The following is a 17,956-nucleotide window of genomic DNA, read 5'->3' on the forward strand; positions in this document are numbered from 1 at the left end:
GACCTCCCCCACCCCCAATCTACAGCTTGTGATAAGCCCTAACATACTATTTGTGTATGGGGCTATAAAGAACATTTAAAATCACAGATGGATGAACCATAAAGTCATGTGATGCTGTATGGAAAAAGAATCAGAGCCAATGTATTATGGTGAATCATGTGACAGCCTTCTTAGGTTATCTGAATGATGTCTCTTCCCCCATAGGAAAGATGAACTTCAGATATTACAAGTGACAGCTTCCTGACCTCTAATACATAATATTCATATTATGCTACAGACAGCAGAGCGATCTTTAAATTGCCGTCATTGTTCCTACGGTCGCTCCCTCATTGCTAGTGCCAATCCTTTGACTCATGCAGTTAAAAAGTAATTATAAGCAACATCACCCACATCCCTCTATTCCCAGCTACGCACAACAAACATCTGGGCGTTGCTGGAGTGATGGGTGTATTTCTGTACAGCTCTCTAGGGCATAAATCAGTGACAGAAACACAAGTTGTTAACAGGGCAAAATGTGGGTGTAGTTTCACCAAGAAAATGCCATCATACTGCATGAAACGTACAATGAAGGTTTGTGATGACTCCAGCATCCAGTATGGGCTATTCAAATTCAACATACTAATAGTATTTGATCAGTTTGCAAGGAAAAAGTAAAAGATGTAAGAAGTGTGGACAGTGTAGGGTTTAGTTCTGTGTCATGGTTTTGTTTTTTTTTAGCATTGTGAGACAATATCCCCACATCTAAGGAAAAGGTTTCACCATCCTTAAAAATAGGGATTCTTTACTGTAAGAGCAGTAAGACGTGTGTGTGTGTGTGAGCGGGCACTCTAGTCACTGGATGTGCAAACACGGGCTATGCAGGCAGAACCCACAGTCCATCACGCCATCGGGGGTGCTCTGCTGCAGTCACAATTCATCAGTCCAAACAGAAGAAGTAAGCGGCACTCACCCATAGGTTCTAGATGCTTTATTTCAACAAAGGCAGGTCACAGACAAATACATTGCAATCCACAAGAAGAGCTACGAATCATTTGGAATTGATTTGTAGCTCTTCTTGTGGATAGCACTGTATTTGTCTGTGACCTGCTTTTGTTAAAATAAAGCATCTAGAACCTATGAGTGAGTGCCGCTACTTACTTCTTCTGTTTGGACATTTTTCAAGCAATGTGAGCAGTAATTTGAACAAGCAATTTGAGAGGATACGGCATTTACTCCGATATTCATACTTGTAGCTGAGAAAAAAAACTGTCCCCCTGCTGTGGGGCAATTGCCATCTGACTTACAAGGGTTTTTGGCCTTCCTCTGGATCAACAAAGTAGCGTCTAATATCTTGTAAGCCACACACTGATTGATCAAGTTCATGGATGTTTATTTACACGAATCAAAGAATATATTAGTTATATTTTAGTTAGTTATTTTACCTGTGCCATTTATACGTTACAGGGGACAAACTGTTATAAATATGATGTTATACGCAGGATTCTGAGAAGGAAGCCTCAGTTTTCAACAAATGCCAATTTCATCGAAGAGTATTTTTTTTCATTGCAATGCGTTGTACGAGATTTTAGACAGATGGACAAGAGAAAGTCATAGAGAAAGGAATTACAAGGAAGCATGACACTGAGGTAACCATTAAAATAATTTCAGATGAGATTATGACAGAACGAGACTGGGGAAACTACAGACATTGCTAAATTGTAAGTGACTGGTAACAATAACTAATGAGAAGTTCTGGTAACAAGAGTCCCTGCAGCCATTACCACCCAGTCACCGACCAGTAAAGCTGCATTCCTGAACCAAGGCCGTGGGAGGAAGGTGAATCAGGGCAAAGGTTTACACGTGAACAAGGCTCCAGCAAAGCCTGCCACTTGTAATGAGCTCTAAGAGAGGCTTTCATCTCTGTGCATCTACGGAAAATGTAACACTGAGACAACTAATTGCTGTCTATACTGGCTTATAGGAGCGGCTGTGGGAAAACGGGGTAACGTACCCTCCACCTGCCAACCTGACGGTAAGGACTAAGGATAAAATAAAAAAGGTACATTACTAGATTATAGGGACTGTGTCATGAAGACAACCCTCCTTTCTATGAAAACTGGAGGATCACCATGTGTCCAGCTTCTCTAACCATATCTGACCACACATTTCCCCACTACATTATGTGGCGGTTGTTTGATGAACCCATCCATACAATATATTGATGACCATTCATTTAAAGTAAGAACCGCTCTTATTCTAATCACATGGTTAAATACTAGATAGAAGATACTACCACAAAATCAGCGCTGACTTGGATGTATTTGTTTTTCAGCACAGCTGCCCTGTGTGCACCCTTCAGTACAGGAGCTCTGACGCCTGCTACTCTATGGGTTACTCTCCTGGCTCTCGTCAAATTCTATGTGCCCAGTTGATGGCCACTTTATAGTAAAATAGTAAAAAAGTGTACAGTATTAGTAAGTGTACTCACTGCCCTTACTGACTGCAGCTCCCTGTGTACCTCATAGAGCTAAAATCAGACTCAGAAAGACGTCCATTTACCGCTGCAACCATAAATATGCCAGCGTTATAACAGGGAAATTTAGTCACTACACCTCCATAATAAAGTGGTGAAGGGTGAAGAGCCATGCGGTGAACTCACCTGAAGGCAACCAGGGAGTAAACCAATGTCCAAAAGCAAAGCATGTTCCAGCACTTGAATCTTTAAAATCCAATTCTTTCTTTAAGAAATCCAATGTAAAAAACAGCGTTTTCTGTTAGATCTGTTTCAGCTTCACTGTAGTTTATAGCCAAAACCACTAGCAAAAAATATTTTTATTTTTTATAAAATGTTTTATACATTGGATTTCATAAAGAAAGAATTTATTTAAAAAATTTAAATGCTGGAACACACTTTTCTTTTGGACATTTAAATCAGACTCCCCTCCTCCAGAATATGCCATCTTGCTGGCAATTCTGTCCTTAGAATGGTCGAGCATGGAGGAGCATGTGACCATGTCCCTTTCTCTGTGTCCTCTGTAGGCATATTAAAGGCTCAGTGGAGGAGAGGCATGGTCACATGCTCCTCCATCCTCAGCCATTTTATGGACAGACCAGGACTTACAACATGTCCCTAAAAGGTTGTTCTGCTGTTTATCCAGGTTTAATGACTAATTGTGGTTCACTGAATAATGACTGCTGAAGAAGTTGAAGAACCAGGAACATGGGCTACAAGCCTCCTGTTTGGTCAGGTCAAGGCAAATAATGTTGTTTAATGGGTAAGACAACTTTCTCCACATCTACATCTGAATAAAGGATATGGCCACATCCATCTCATACTGTTGGCTTCGTCATACAAGTGGGTAGCTTATTTACACATGACATACCCTTTGTAATTGAAAACTAAATGTATAATGGAAGGTTGGGTACTCTTCAGGCTTGTCTAAGTGCCCTAGAGATATAACTCAGGATGTGCTACCATTACGGGGTTTCAGGTGTGGCTCTGCTACATGTCTTAATGGTCCCATTAGACAGCCCGATATGGGGCAGTCTACGGAAGCAAATGAGTTCTGATCGGTGAGATAGGCGCTTGTTTGCAGTGCCTTCAGAAGGCACCATTAATAACACTGCCAGGCCGTGCTGACGATCCTGCTTTTGTTTGTGCAGCCATTTAAATATATTGCTGTCAGCCACACATCCCCTGTTTACACAGAGGGATGTTTGGCCAATAGCAACAGATATTACTGCGCCATAAAAGAAGTGATCAGCCAAGGATCAGGAACTTTCCCGCTTCTTGGTCGATCGCTGACATTTTTTACACAGGCCGATTAGCGGCGTTTCTAACAACATGTAAAAGGGCCTTAACACCATTGTACAGCAAACATCTCGCCACTTACCAGCACTCAAAAGCAAACAAGTACACTGGGTATTACAGAAAGGTAACACCCACAGAAATTTAGTTTTAAAAGAGAAATGAGGCGACTCCCACAGAAAATATGGTCTGGCTGGTGAACGCCTACAGAAAATATGTAAACACCTTTAATTTGCGCAAACAATTAGCTGTGCTTTAAAACAAGATCGTCTGCTTTACTGTAGCTGGAAATTCTTGTAATTTTTTTCAAAAGCTTGGCTACATACAAGGAACCACATAATATCATCCCTCCTTCCAAAGGCTGGGAAAATAAGAGATGAAAGCCTCCAACATCAAACACAAGGGATCCAGATGAAGTAAAGAAGGAAAATACACATCAGACCGCAGATTAAGACATCAATACAAGGAATTTTAGAGTCCTTTGTTTCTACAAATTATTAAACACAATGACATTTAACCCAAACCTCCACAAAACACTCATTTAATGTAAGGGAAAATCCCCCTCCCCTCGGCCAGCTACAAATCATTATCCACGCTCTTCATTTTACTTGTATTGTTTAAAAGGGAAGGAATCGATTTACACCAGAGCATGGCTGAACCCTATGGCTGCTTTCTTCTTACATCTTACTTCACATCACTTGAGGGCACAAGATCATGAATACGCACGTGTGTAGCAAGAGCCATGCCAAAGGGCTTTTCCCAAACTTGCTTTCCATAGTATAATATAAAGGGGCTCTTTAAATCAATCAGTGGCATTGATGAATGTTGCCCCATATTACAAACAGGCCAGGAAGGATTCTCCTGTATATCAATAGGTACATTCCTAATATTTTTTGTCTCCAGGATTTCTTTTTGGTGTATAAGGTCATTACATTTATAATGGAATAAGAATGAACAGCTTCTCTATACACCCAAAGTGGACAGTATAAGAGATAAGCTATATTCCCACAGCCATATTGCATCTGCTCCTGGACACCTAATCTAAACCTTGATGCAGAAGGCAATAAGAGATTGGCAGAAACGAGCAATTTAGTATCATGGCAAGTTCTGCTGCCTTTTCTTTATGAAATGGCTTGACATGTCATAAAGATGTAAAAAGTTTTGACCTGTGGGGGTCAGACATTAAGACCCCCCACTAAAATGAACAGCCCTCCCTGCAAGGGATGAATTCTAAAAAAAAAAAAATCTATGGAGCCTGTCTTCTCCCTGTTTATTCTAGTGATGAGTGCAAGTCTCAGCACCCAGAGCCCAACTGACATGTCTCTATGAAATATCAGAAATATTTTTTAATTGGTGTGAACAGTACCCAGTACTACATTAAATTAGCAGCTTCCTCCCCTAGTAAAGCGGTTTGCCTGGGTTTTAGGAGCCGGACCAGCAGTGGTCAGCCTGTCTGGTGAGGCAACCAATTTGGCAAATATATGAACAATCCAAATAATAGCAAGGTATTATCAGGCAGCGACATTTCCACTGAAGCCCTGTGGTTTGTAAGTGTAGGTAACCACACAAAGATTTGGTTAATTTGGTTTGTTCAGAACTCAGCAGTGTTTGGACTTCCCATAGACAGCAAATCGAGCAGTGTATAAGCATGCATGCTTGCTGCTCCATTCACTTTAAGGCCCTATTCCACGGAACGATTATCGGCCGTATTCGATGCAACGATCAGCCGACATCGTTCATGTCGGCTGATCGTTGCAGTCGCTTGTTTTTCAACATGTTGAAAAACAAGCGACTGATATAGCACCGATCTGCTGCCGTCGCTCCGTTGAATAGGAGCATCGGCAGCAGACGCTGCTATATCCTATGGGCTGCCCGGACGATCAGCGATCACCCGGGCAGCCCCCCCACCGCCCCTCCCGCACTCACCCGCTGCTGCCACGTAGAATAGCGGCGGCAACCAGCGCTCGTTTGCTCTTCTAGACGGCCCGTGGAATAGGGCCTTTAGGGGTCCCTCACCAATCACCTATTTATTCCCTATCCTGAGAGTAGGGGATAATGTTTAATTTTTGGATGACACCCTTTAACTCGAGGCAAAACATAGACACCAAATAATAACAGAAGAGAACTCACTCTGTGCTAGGAGCTGGGATATGGTCTTCCTGTTGTCTTCTGACCCCTCAATCTCCTTTGCTGCAAGTTGTTTGTTTGCAGTTTCCATTCGTTCTTAAAAACAGAAGAGGAAAAAGGATATATTTATTGACTAATACAGTAAACTATCTATATTATCAAGAAAATAGACCTTTTCAAATTTCCTAAGTTCAGCATATTAGTGAATTATAACAGACTTAGTACCACCCATCCGGCATCGTGCATCATTATTATTTATTATTACACATTTTATATATCTATATCTATCCATCATTACAATATATATATATATATATATATATAATGTGTAATAATGATGGGTTTGCTATATCCTAAAAAATCATGCCACAATACTTTACATACAATGCTGAATGCTGCTGACCTAGTACATATGCATATAAGCATTCCAAGGTGTTCATGTCTTGTAGCAGACAAAAGAGATAAACTCCATTCCCCTAAAATATCAAGTATCTGCTTGTTATTACACTGCATGCTTTGGACGGCCATTGTGCTACATAATACTCAATGAATAGGATGCACAGATTAAGGCTATGTTCACATTACATTGTGCCGATTGCAACAACGGCCGTACTTTTGGCACGGTGGAACAATGCTTTACTTTCAATGGGATCCCAGCCGGGATCCCATACGGGGCCGCAAATAACTGACATGTCAGTTTTCTGCGGCCGGAATTCAGTGAATTCCGGCCGCAGAAAGCCCTGTCAGTTCACACAGTGAAGCGAGCGGCTATGTGCTATGGGAAGCTCTGATGCGGGCACGCGCTAATACGCCCGCATCAGAGCTCTGCGGCCCGTACTTAAGTACCGGAACGGCCGGTCTCTTACGTAGTGTGAACATAGCCTAAAAGCAGATTACTCTTAATTTCTGCAGGAGTAATGACAATAATGCAAAAAAAAAAAAAAAAGTATTTCTAAAGGAAGGGCCTCTAATACAAGAAACACACAAACAATTTGTGGAGATTGCTGAAACGATTGCTAAATAGTCATGCGAATAAATCCTCCTCATAATATCACTTCCGAAAGGAAATCATTCAGTTACCAACATTCCCACAGCCCGAGAGGTAAAGTGGTAATGCAAGCTTCTCATGTATCAGATGTCAGTATGGAGTATCTTATATATATATATATATATATATATATATATATATATATATATATATATATATATATATATATATATATATATATATATATATATATATATATATAGTTAGTGTGTGTGTGTGTGTGTGTGTGTGTGTGTGTGTGTGTGTGTGTATGCATGAACTTCTTTTCGAGTGATCACAGATGAGTAACTACTGTAATAGTTTGTAATAAGACAAATCCACATGGAAGTCTCCTTTTCTACAAAGCATTACAGAAATAGAAGTGTCTGATCGGCGGGGATAGAACCGCTAGTGCCACGAGCCATGTACAGATTTATAGTAAGGTTGTAGACTTTGATATTTGATCTTTGGAGTGGATCAATTATTCCTGTGTTTGAGCCTTTAATAAAAGGGACTGTCTGGATCATCTATTTTTATGTGTTATAGACTTTCTATGGATCTGTACACTGCTGGAGCCAAGTGATAATAAGTAAATTGGCCTAGTGCTCAGATGTGCTCTTCTGCCATCAGTGATAGTTTCACACCTAGAACCCCACCAAAGACATAATAGAAGTTTTTTCTTTAAGGGTCTGTTCACACGCACAGACTCGCTGCGTAATATTTGCACAGAACTTGCGAAAGTAGCTGCGTTTTTTGTGGTGTTGAACTTGCCTATGAAAATCAAAACTCGCATGTAAAAATCGCACCAAACACGCAGCGAGAATACACATACATTGACTTGATAGCAATCAGTATCACTGTGGATTTATGTGCGAGAAACTAGCAGCGATAAATACGCAGCGAGTCTGTATATGTGAACAGACCCTAAAGGGGTATTTCCACTCAAACATAATTTTTGATATGTTGCTGCCCATGGTGTGACTAACAATTCCTTCCGTACTAGTTGTTATCTATTCAGTCTCTTTCTCCCAGTTCTGAGCTGCTGCTTTCTGCTAAAAAAACGGGGTGTAAGCTTTTCTCTCTGTCTCCCTCTCCTCCCCCCTCCCTTCTGAGACAGCTTCTGTAAGCAAGTCCTTGACTGGCTTCACCTGCAACATTATAGCTTCTTTGTAATGCTGGGAGGATTAATCACAGTGAGTTCATTAGCATCTTGACCTCAGAATAACACTCCCGGCATTACAAAGAAGCTTCAAAGTTGCAGATATAGCCAGTCAGGGATTTGTTTACATCAGCCATCTCAGAAGAGAGGGGGAGAAAGAGAAAAGGGCTCACACTCAGATTTTTGTGTTTTCAGCAAAAGCAGCAGCTCAGAACTGGGGGAAGAAGACTAAATACATAACAACAAGTATTGAATTAATTATTAGTCTAACCATGGGCAGCAACAGATCAAAAGTTATGTTTGAGTGGAATACCCCTTTAAGTGACAGGTAGGGCTGGGCTATTTCATTAATTCGCCCTTAGGGGGCCTGACAATAAGATAAAAAAAAAAAAAAACACTCCTGTGCCGTCCAATGTAAAGGACGGCAGTGCAGAAGCGATGAAGCAGAGTGGCCTGAATACTATTTTGAGGCACATAGGAGGAGATTTAAATTATGACTTGCCCATAATGTTAAACAATACATGTATAATTTTTGGCCATACACATATCTAATTGGAGTGGTTTGATCGAAATTACCCAATCTCTTAGGAGCATTGTTTCGTTTTTTCACTTAAACAATACCTGCCACTAGTGCTGCTAGCACTACCGTGCTACCGTACTACCGTGACAGCACTACCGTGCTCCTAAGAGATTGGGTTATTTTCCACCAATCCACTTTAATAAAAAGTATTAGATCTGTATGAAAACATAGGAATGCTTTGATTTTCACACTGTACCTCTAAGGTCCCGGTTAAAGTCATGAATCCTTCGGATCTCGCCTTCTAGTTTTGTTCTCATAGCTTTCTCCAATGTCTCTCTCTTGGATGAAGATTTTACAAGATTTTCATATGCTTCAGAGACTCTCTGGATTTCCATCTCCATCTAAAAATGTGCCAAGAGAACGTCATGAGGAGCATGGCCAACTCTACACTCCCTCTGTAATGACACACTGCACCTGTTTCCTCCCTTCCCAAATGGGGAGATTTCAGTCTTATAATGATATAAAAGAAAATAAGCATATGCCCAACAAAATACTGCAGCTGCTTTGTAATACATTGTGTAATACATTTTCTAAGAAAAAAAAAGGTGGATAGAAGATATGGTAAAATAATGGACCCATTTTATCAAACAGATTTTAAAAATACATCTTAATTACTTTTTGAAATCTTGCCACTTTGTCGTAGCATCCTTCTAGCTCCTGGCGCAGAGACCGGTTTTCTTCAGAAAGAACAGCGACCATCTGCTGTGCCCGGGAAACAATGGCAAATGGGTCACCCTGCATCTGGGAATACGGGGAGGGTAATGGAGGAGGTCTTGCCATGTCCATTTGTGGTGGCTGCTGTTGCTGCTGCTGACTATAGTATGTCTGAGGCATGCGGTAAAAATCTCCATGGTGGAACTGACTGGATATTTGATGTGGCCGCGGCGTCCCAGAGAAGAATTCTCCATGGCTTGGCGAGGGAAGCTGGTGTTGAGACGGTGACATACCAGATGGTGGAGGGGACTGTATGAGGGTCATAGATCCCAAGGATGTAAGAGAAGAGGTGGGGCTGTGGTAGTGTGGGGATCGCTGCTGAAAATGTTGCTGCACATCCTGATTTTGCCTAAAAAATTCAAAAGATACAAAAAATTATAATATGTTCCCTTTTACTGATGTAAATTATGGTACCAATAATATAAAAAATACTATTGTCAGTGAAATGATGAAAGCAAGAAAATATTGTACCCTATCCACCAAATGCATCCAACAGAGGGACGGCAATAGCTTTAAAAGTGCCTTCTACCATTGCGCAATCATTCCCATCACTAAAGCACAAACAATCCACATAAACTGAACATTCATGGTATATACTTCTAACAGTACATAATGGATGCTTGTCCAACACACGGCACAAAATAATATACTGTGGTCACACAATGCCTCCCCTACTAATGATATTTCAGATGAAACAAGGAATAAAAATTATAATATGACCATGCATTCATAATAACACTACTACATGCAATAACATTTTTCATGTGTGTCATGTTATCAGGAGAACACCCTTAGGACTCTTTTACATTTGCATAGTATGTGTGCTTGCATAAAGGTTACAGACTAGAGTCAATACTACCAGTCTGGCAACCCAAACAGTAAGCGTATGTTCACACTGAGCAAATTCTGCAGAATTCCACGGCAGAGAATCCTGCCTGCCTCAGTGTCAAAGGGGTCTCTATGGGAGGGCCTGCGCACTTCTGCCCTCTGCCCAAAGAATTGACATGTTTCTTGTTCCCTTATGTGTTAAGGCAGTCTAGTGACCAAAAGCTAGTTACCACTGTATAGTAAATCTGTTGGATGGTTTTATAACAGTGCTAAATAGATAAGGTGTATAGTCATCATCTTATTATATGCTGTTCACTGAAAAAAATGGCCTCTATGTAATATATATAGACTATGTGGCCGAAGGCGAAATACCTAACTTGCCCCAAGGTAAAAGGCTCAATCCATTATAGCGCACAGCACTTTGATAGCTGCTCGCTTCTCAGGCTCACAGAGGGGGCTTTAAAGAGATTATACCTTCTAAGATATCCATATCGCCTAAAAGAACATATAAAAAGGTGGTCTTCATGTGATGTCCACCATAAACTGTTAGGAAACATTGCACAAAGCATTCGTTTTGTCATGTTAAAGTAACGGGAGCAAATTCTAGGAATCTGCCAGTAAACCCAATGCTGAACCCAAGTAACTGGGCGCTTCCTCCTACCTCTAGGGTGCACAACGTACGGAGCACTAACATAAGTCACATACACACATGACCGACACAGTACACAGCTCACCAACCATTACCAATGCAGAAATAGCCGCACGGAAGGAAGAAAACAAAACAGGGCACATTCATTCACACTCTATTTAGACAGCCTAAAGCTAGACTGGGCACGGAGAAGATATGCCACACTGTGGCTTTACTTTAAGGTGTATGGGGGGGATGGGGGGGGGTTGGTTTGACTTTAATATTTTGTGCCAAAATTATTGAGCAAGTCATTAATAAATCAGAATTTTAACATTTTTTTGTACAAGTTAAACCAGAAATTTGGCATATTTTGTTTAATATACATTGTCCTTTTTGGATGGCTGTCTTTTAATAATGTTCATGATCATTATTTTTGGCTGTAACCACTTTATACGGGACCCCCTAGGGCTCCTTCCAACTACAACTACACTGATATGCAGAACCATCGGGGCATGGTCAAGTTGCACTCATCTCTAATATTAGAAGGTATACTCCAGCCCAACTTACTTCCTGAGCAGCTCTGCTGCCGGAATGTGGCGTCACAGCGCGGCTGTGTTCCGTGACGTCAGCTGCCGTGGGAATCTTTTCCTCGATGTGCCGTATTGTCACGATAAGTAAAAAGTACAGCACAAAAGCATGTGAAGATGAGGGCAGCACACAAGTGTCTGAAGCGAGAGTATGGCTTTTGAAAATGAGGGGACACATCGAGAAGCCAACGTCCTATCGCTGGAATGCAGCCGTGACAGGAGTAAGATGGGCCGGAGAATCCTTTTAATCTCCTGAGACTCATTCACACTTTCTTAAAGTGAATGTACCATCAGGTACATATCTTCTGTTTTTTTACATTAACGGATAGTCGCCAGCGTGTGGATGCCTGCAGTGCAGCCCTTTTTTTGAAGAAGCTCTATTGATTCTAATGAAGCTGCATTACAGAGGTGAGATCATCACAATTAATGTAAAAAAAAACAGGAAGCGATGTACCTGATGGTACATTCCCTTTAAGGTCCCCATACACCTTAGATGTGGCTTACCCCTCCTCTCCTCATAGAGAATACAGGAACACTTGGCCGTGCTGAACAGGTGGTGGACGGGAGAGATAAATAACGACCAAACAATCATTCAGCCGTCAGTTACTGAAAGTTTATGGGGTCCTACAGACTCATAAATCACATCCCCTCAGCCTGATTCACATACTTTTTTAAAATAATGATCCTTTCTTACTATGCCATTAGGAAAACTAGGTCTAAACTGATGCATTGCGTGAAATTGAACATATTTCGAGTGTACAAGCATTTCTGAAACTACACTGTTTAAGAGATACAGACTTACTAATCCCCCATGTGCCCATTTTGTTTATATATCCGTTGGTTGTTACCCACTAAGGCCCAGTTCACACAGAGCAAGAGGGGCGGAATTTCCCTGCGGAATTGTCCACCGCAGAATGCCAACAGCCTCCGTGTCATAATGACACTTTATGGAGGCTTGCGTGCTGCATCGCTAAGAGTCTCTTTGCGCTGAAGAATGAACATGTTCATTCTTCAGCGCCGAGAGATGCAGCGGTCGAGCCTCCCATAGAGTGCCATTATGACACGGAGGCTGTCGGCATTCTGCTGTGGACAATTCCGCCGCGGAATTCCGCCCCTCTTGCTCTGTGTGAACGGGGCCTAAGGTTGGCCACACATGCTCAGTTCAACTGCAATCTCAAGGAAGTACAAGCAGTTGGTCTTCATTGCACATTCAAGCAAGAGGGATTGTGGGAAAGTGTGTCACAATTCAGAGAGGAAACCAGAGAGTGGTCAGATAAATAGGAGAGAAGAACAGTATAGGGAAGTTACTATGCTCAAAACAGAACATTATACATATACACATAAGGTATACGCCTGAGCTACAACCCTTTATGTAGAGGCTAAAATAACACAAAAATAAATATTACTTCCAAAACAAAATGTATAACGTATGTATATACGTAATGTATACACACACACACTGTCCAAGTTCTAGAAATAAAAATTAAAAAACGCACATGAAAAGCAGGCACAAAGCCCAAGTATACAGCAATCTCACAAGTTATCCAGCTCTCTCCAGATTACTTGGCGGTCCCTCCCTTCTTCATCCTACAGACGTGACGGCTCATTTTTCTGCAAGTCCCAAAGCATATTCCAATCTCTACAGTGGAGCAGGCCAGGCTGTAGTGAGGCAATGTTTCCAAGTAGGCCTTGTAATGTAAAGCCTTATGGAGGACACTTGTGCGATGTTGGAAGCCTTGTGATGTTGTGTGTGAGTGAAGCTGCTGGGACCAGTCAGTATCACAGCTTCTGCCCACATCCAGAAGGTGGATCTATACATGTGTCATTACCAGGAATGTAGGTCACATCCCTCACACTCTCTATTCACAGGTATAATTTATCAGCCATCAAGAATGTAAAGGACTGGTTTCCCTACCTCATTTCACTACCTCCTTCTTCTGCACTAATTCAGACACATGCTTATTAAGAGATTAAACTCCGGTACAAACTATGTCACTGGCTATGGCAGTATGGTATCATATTTGACTAACAAAAGTGTCAGCATCTGAGCAATGCACATGCACACAAAATAAAGGAGAAACTGTCACACTGACATTATATGGGTATGTACACCAAAACATGTGTCCATCTACAATATAAGAGGAAAAAATTAAAGACGTTTTCATGAAGTCTTTATTAAAAATATACTACCATTTTCGGTCTGCAGCACCCATGCAGTCCAATGCGTCTCAATGGTTACAGGCTAAAAGAAAACCCAGTGCTTTCTGATTCTGCAGTCATATTCCCTTCTCGCTGGGACAGATGGTGAAGAAGTATTATTACAGACCTAATACCCCCGTACACGTTAAGATAAAACATGAAATCTGTATGGTTGGCCAACCTCTTTTTAAACACAAGGCAATAACACAAAAACTGACTGCAAGGGCATACTTACCATTTATGTGATACTAAAATAATGGCAAGTGTATTACAGATTCTCCTAAAAATTCCTTGTTGACGGCACAGACATATAAAAGTGAACATTTGGAGTCAATTATTAAGAGTCAATTAAATAGTTGCACAATACATGGCTCCCTAACCTCATGAAATTATTGAAGTTGCTCCCTTAATGCAACTTTCCCAGCAGGAATGCCAACAGAATACAAGCAAGTGTATATGACGTTCTGTGCAGTGCTTACAGAATAGGAGAGATATGGTAAAGCTTGTGGAGGGGTTGACCGTAATGTCTGCACAACTACTGCCATCACTGCGATAGGTGCCATTGGTAGGGAGATTTGGTAAAAGGGGGTGCATATAGACAGCTATCAATCACTGTGTAGGGCCGCCCCCACTTGACTATTTAGCCCAGAAGGAGCAGAGTTACAGCGTTACAGGAATAAATGACAAATGGTCCTGGAACTTTTCCCCCCAAAAAACTAAAAATTAATTGGCTCAGCTTCTCCTCCTCTATAATGTGATGCCTGCAGAATGGACTGAATTTTTAATGTGCCAAGTTACCTTTCATAGTAGCTATGATATAAGGGTGTTAGAACACAGAGTGCATCACAGCTTACTGTGTATTGGGCTGTGTCCATGCTGACCCATGTCCACCACTGAAAAGACATCTATAATACACAATAATATCTGAAATAGACCATGAAGCAACGGAACAAGGTGTCTTGTAGGGTAGCTTCACACATACCTTTAATCACCACCACCACCACATCCCGCTACCCGCAGCTCCGGCCCAAAGCATACATTACCTGCTCGGTGCCGCAGCTGTGTGAAACTCCCGGCTCCCCTCACTCCCTATCAGCCAATCAGTGCACGGCAGCCCTGATTGGCTGATGGGGTGCAAAGGGAGCCGGGAGCTTCACTGCAGCCGCGGCACAGAGCACATAATGTATGCCTGGGGCCGAGGTTGCGGGCGGCGGGATGCAGAGGGTTAAAGGGGCCGGATTACATATCTGCAGTGGAATGGATATGTAACCCTCATAGACCTTCACAGTACATGGATCAGCAGCAGATTCGCTGCAAACTGGCAGCGTGAAATCCGCTGCGGATCCAGTACGTGTGAAGGCACCCTAACAACATGTGGATGGCTGTGTGTGTGCGTGTGTGTGTGTACACTGCATAACTGGGCAAGAGATAGCACTAGAATACATTGTGGAAGGAAGGCAAGTAAACTTCCTTATAACGTAAAGTATTCCCTTATAACAAAGTTCTCCTTCAGCAGGATAAGGTGCCCTCCTGCATTGCAAAAATTGCCCAGGAATAGTTTAAGGAACATGACAAACCTAAAGGGAATCTGCCATTGGGTTTTTGCTGCTTTAAATAAGCACAGCAAAAAGGTTGTGATAGAAAAGCTAATTCAACTGCACAGTACAATGTAAGTGATACATCACTCTGTTCAGCTTCTCCGTCACTATTTTATTCTACATTGACATAGGACGGCATAAACCTGCTGACAGAGTCCCTTAAAGGTTGATAACACCATGATTTGACAGGTGAGAATTGTTTCGGCGGCACCAGGAGGACCAACACAATATTAGCCAGAAGGTTTTAAATTTTAAGGCAGCAGTGGACTGCGGGACTTCAAAAGACAAACATTCTGAATTTCCAAAATGCCCATATGACTCCAAACATGGAGGTGTTAGACTTCTGAAACAGTTCCCAAACAAGTAGAGAGGAAACAAGGAAACAGCAGCCTACCTGGATGAGCCATACTCTGGAGGAGGCTGGTAACGGAGCATTGGGCCATCTGAGCGATTCTGCTGGCTGCCTCTAGGATCCCCATAATGATGCCCCATCTCCTTGGCTTTGCCTTGAGAAGGTAGAGTGGAAATGTTTTTGAATGGGTAATCTGGAGGCGGTCCCCTGAGTTCCATCTTTTGTCCACCACTTTGTGATTGATTCTTATATACTTCATTTGATCCAGAGGTTTTGTAGAAGTCTCCTGGCTGTGGTGAAAGAGGAGCACTTGTAACAGGGGCATGGGCTTTTACACCACTAGTAGCCAGTGAAAGCTGCATGAGTCGTTCACTAAGGGACCGTACATGACCCTGTTTTAGGTCCTTTAGGCCATCATCCTGATGAACTTTGCCTGTATTAACCCTCTGAACTGTGGGGCGACCCTCTGTCCTCATTTTCTGATTGCTCACACCAGTTACGTAGAAAGCTGCTCCAACACTAGTATGAGGTTGTCCACGGAAGTACTGAGATTGCACCTTGGCCTCCTCATAAGTAGGAAGCTCTTCACTGTTCTGAGCTCTTAACGGTATCTGCTTCTCCATCATATTCTCCACCTGGATCTCCTGCCCTTGCGGCTCCTGGCGGGCAGCATGAGGAACTAGCTGGGAGTCTTGAGGATTCAGTCCCTCGTTCTGAGACACCTGCCCGCCACCATAGGGGGGCACGTTCCCAGTAGCTTGTTGATGCAAGGCCAGCAAGTTACGGTTGTCATTAGGATTCCCGTAACGTAGCTGCTCCTGCAGCAGTCTTTGCAACACTGTGGTGGCTGCTTGCTCTTCTGAAGTCCTCATCTCCAACAGCGTCACCTCAAAACTGGAATCCAAGTGACCTGCAACAGCAGCAATTGTGCATTAGTTATGTAAACCATCTGACATTAATAGATCTTAAAGTGTTGCTGTCGTTATAACTTTCCAAATCTAAATCAACAGTAGATGTGATGTAAAGCAAGTTTGCAATTTACATTCATTATTTTTTTTTAGTTATCATGGAAAACACAGCACTTCCTGTTTTATGACTTTTTTTTTTTTTAAACAGGAAACAGTCAGAAAACAGGGAGTCTTGTGACTGATGGACACATTGAGCCGTGACTCTCTGTACTGGCCGGAATTCCTGTGTTTAGTCTGTTTTTTTCAACGCGCACAAGTCAGAAAAATCTGCCTACAGGAGACTGGACCGGGATTTCTGGTAAGTTCGGCTTTGTTTTACACCATGATAACATAAAAAAAAAAATAATGTATGTATATTGCAAACTTGCTTTATTACACATGTACTGTTGATTTAGATTTTGAAAGTTATAATGACAGCGACACTTTAAAACCTGTAACCAAACTAAAATCTGTGCAATAACCTGCTTTAGCAAGAGCCTGTTCCATGCCAGAGATAGACTTAATCTGCAGTGCAGAAGTATAAGTGTGACTAGTAGTAAAAGCTAACAATGTGCAAAAACCAGTGGTAACTAACATGATGATTTGTTTTTCAGTAGGATAACAGAAAATAAAGTTCATATTTTTTTTGGATGGGGTTCACCAAATCTTCATTTCTAAATCTATAAACCTCAATTTGCAAATAAGTAATTTTACCTATTTCTGTCTGGTGAGAGTTGCTGCCCACCAACGCTGTGACGTGTTCCTTCTCATGAGGAGGCTTGTGGACCTATGAGGAATATTCTGCTGTCTGTCACCTTCTGCAGTCTGAAAATACATGTAAAAGTCATATTAAATATAATTTAGCTACATGAAGTCAATATGATCTACAAATAAATGTAGCCATGAAGCCAATAAGTTTAATAAAACTGTACCGTTACAGCATTCCTCTATCAGAAATACTACGGGTGATCCAAGATTGTGGGGAACGCCCTGAATATTGACCACCAGGCTGCACATTTACAGTCTATACGTGGTTGATGGCAATATAATTAGCCTATATTTTGTGGAGGTGTCTGAAGCAAAGTGTTTTCTGGCATTTAGCAGCCATAAAGCTGAAAAATAGTACATATGGTACAGCAAGACCATACAATACATTGACAGTGCACAACCACTGCAGGCTCCATATAGGAGCAAGACCCAGATTGCAGTTACCAGAACAAAATCCCCTTCATTTGCTGACATACCCGATATATTTAGTTATGGAAATGCACCAACACAACAGCAGTTTTTGTAAAAAGTAAAGCACCACCAGACACCTAAATAACAATAACCCCATAAAGGGATAGGTTGGATCATAAAACTAACAACAGCAAACACCCACTTCACATTCTTTGTAGATGACAAGCTAGACGGCTGTAAGGAA

At 41.8% G+C, this 17,956-nt stretch overlaps 1 protein-coding gene across 3 annotated transcripts in view; it reads right to left on the reverse strand.

Annotated features, from left to right (window-relative positions):
- The window catches only part of AMOT (angiomotin), a 52,164-nt gene that overhangs the window by 14,017 nt on the left and 20,191 nt on the right, over positions 1-17,956 (reverse strand). The window contains exons 2-6 of one of the 3 annotated variants that reach the window (XM_069942778.1): positions 17,248-17,358; positions 15,629-16,496; positions 9,296-9,743; positions 8,877-9,021; positions 5,918-6,010 (exon numbers count right to left, since the gene is read on the reverse strand). In XM_069942778.1, coding sequence (XP_069798879.1) covers positions 5,918-6,010; positions 8,877-9,021; positions 9,296-9,743; positions 15,629-16,458 — 1,516 coding nt within the window. In that variant the 5' untranslated portion in view covers positions 16,459-16,496; positions 17,248-17,358. Of the gene's footprint in view, positions 1-5,917; positions 6,011-8,876; positions 9,022-9,295; positions 9,744-12,933; positions 13,201-15,628; positions 16,497-17,247; positions 17,359-17,956 lie in introns of those variants that run through there. The other 2 variants (XM_069942780.1, XM_069942779.1) reach the window with 2 other exon arrangements.

Source organism: Dendropsophus ebraccatus, chromosome 10 (genome assembly GCF_027789765.1).
Source record: "Dendropsophus ebraccatus isolate aDenEbr1 chromosome 10, aDenEbr1.pat, whole genome shotgun sequence".
Classification (NCBI taxonomy): domain Eukaryota; kingdom Metazoa; phylum Chordata; class Amphibia; order Anura; family Hylidae; genus Dendropsophus; species Dendropsophus ebraccatus.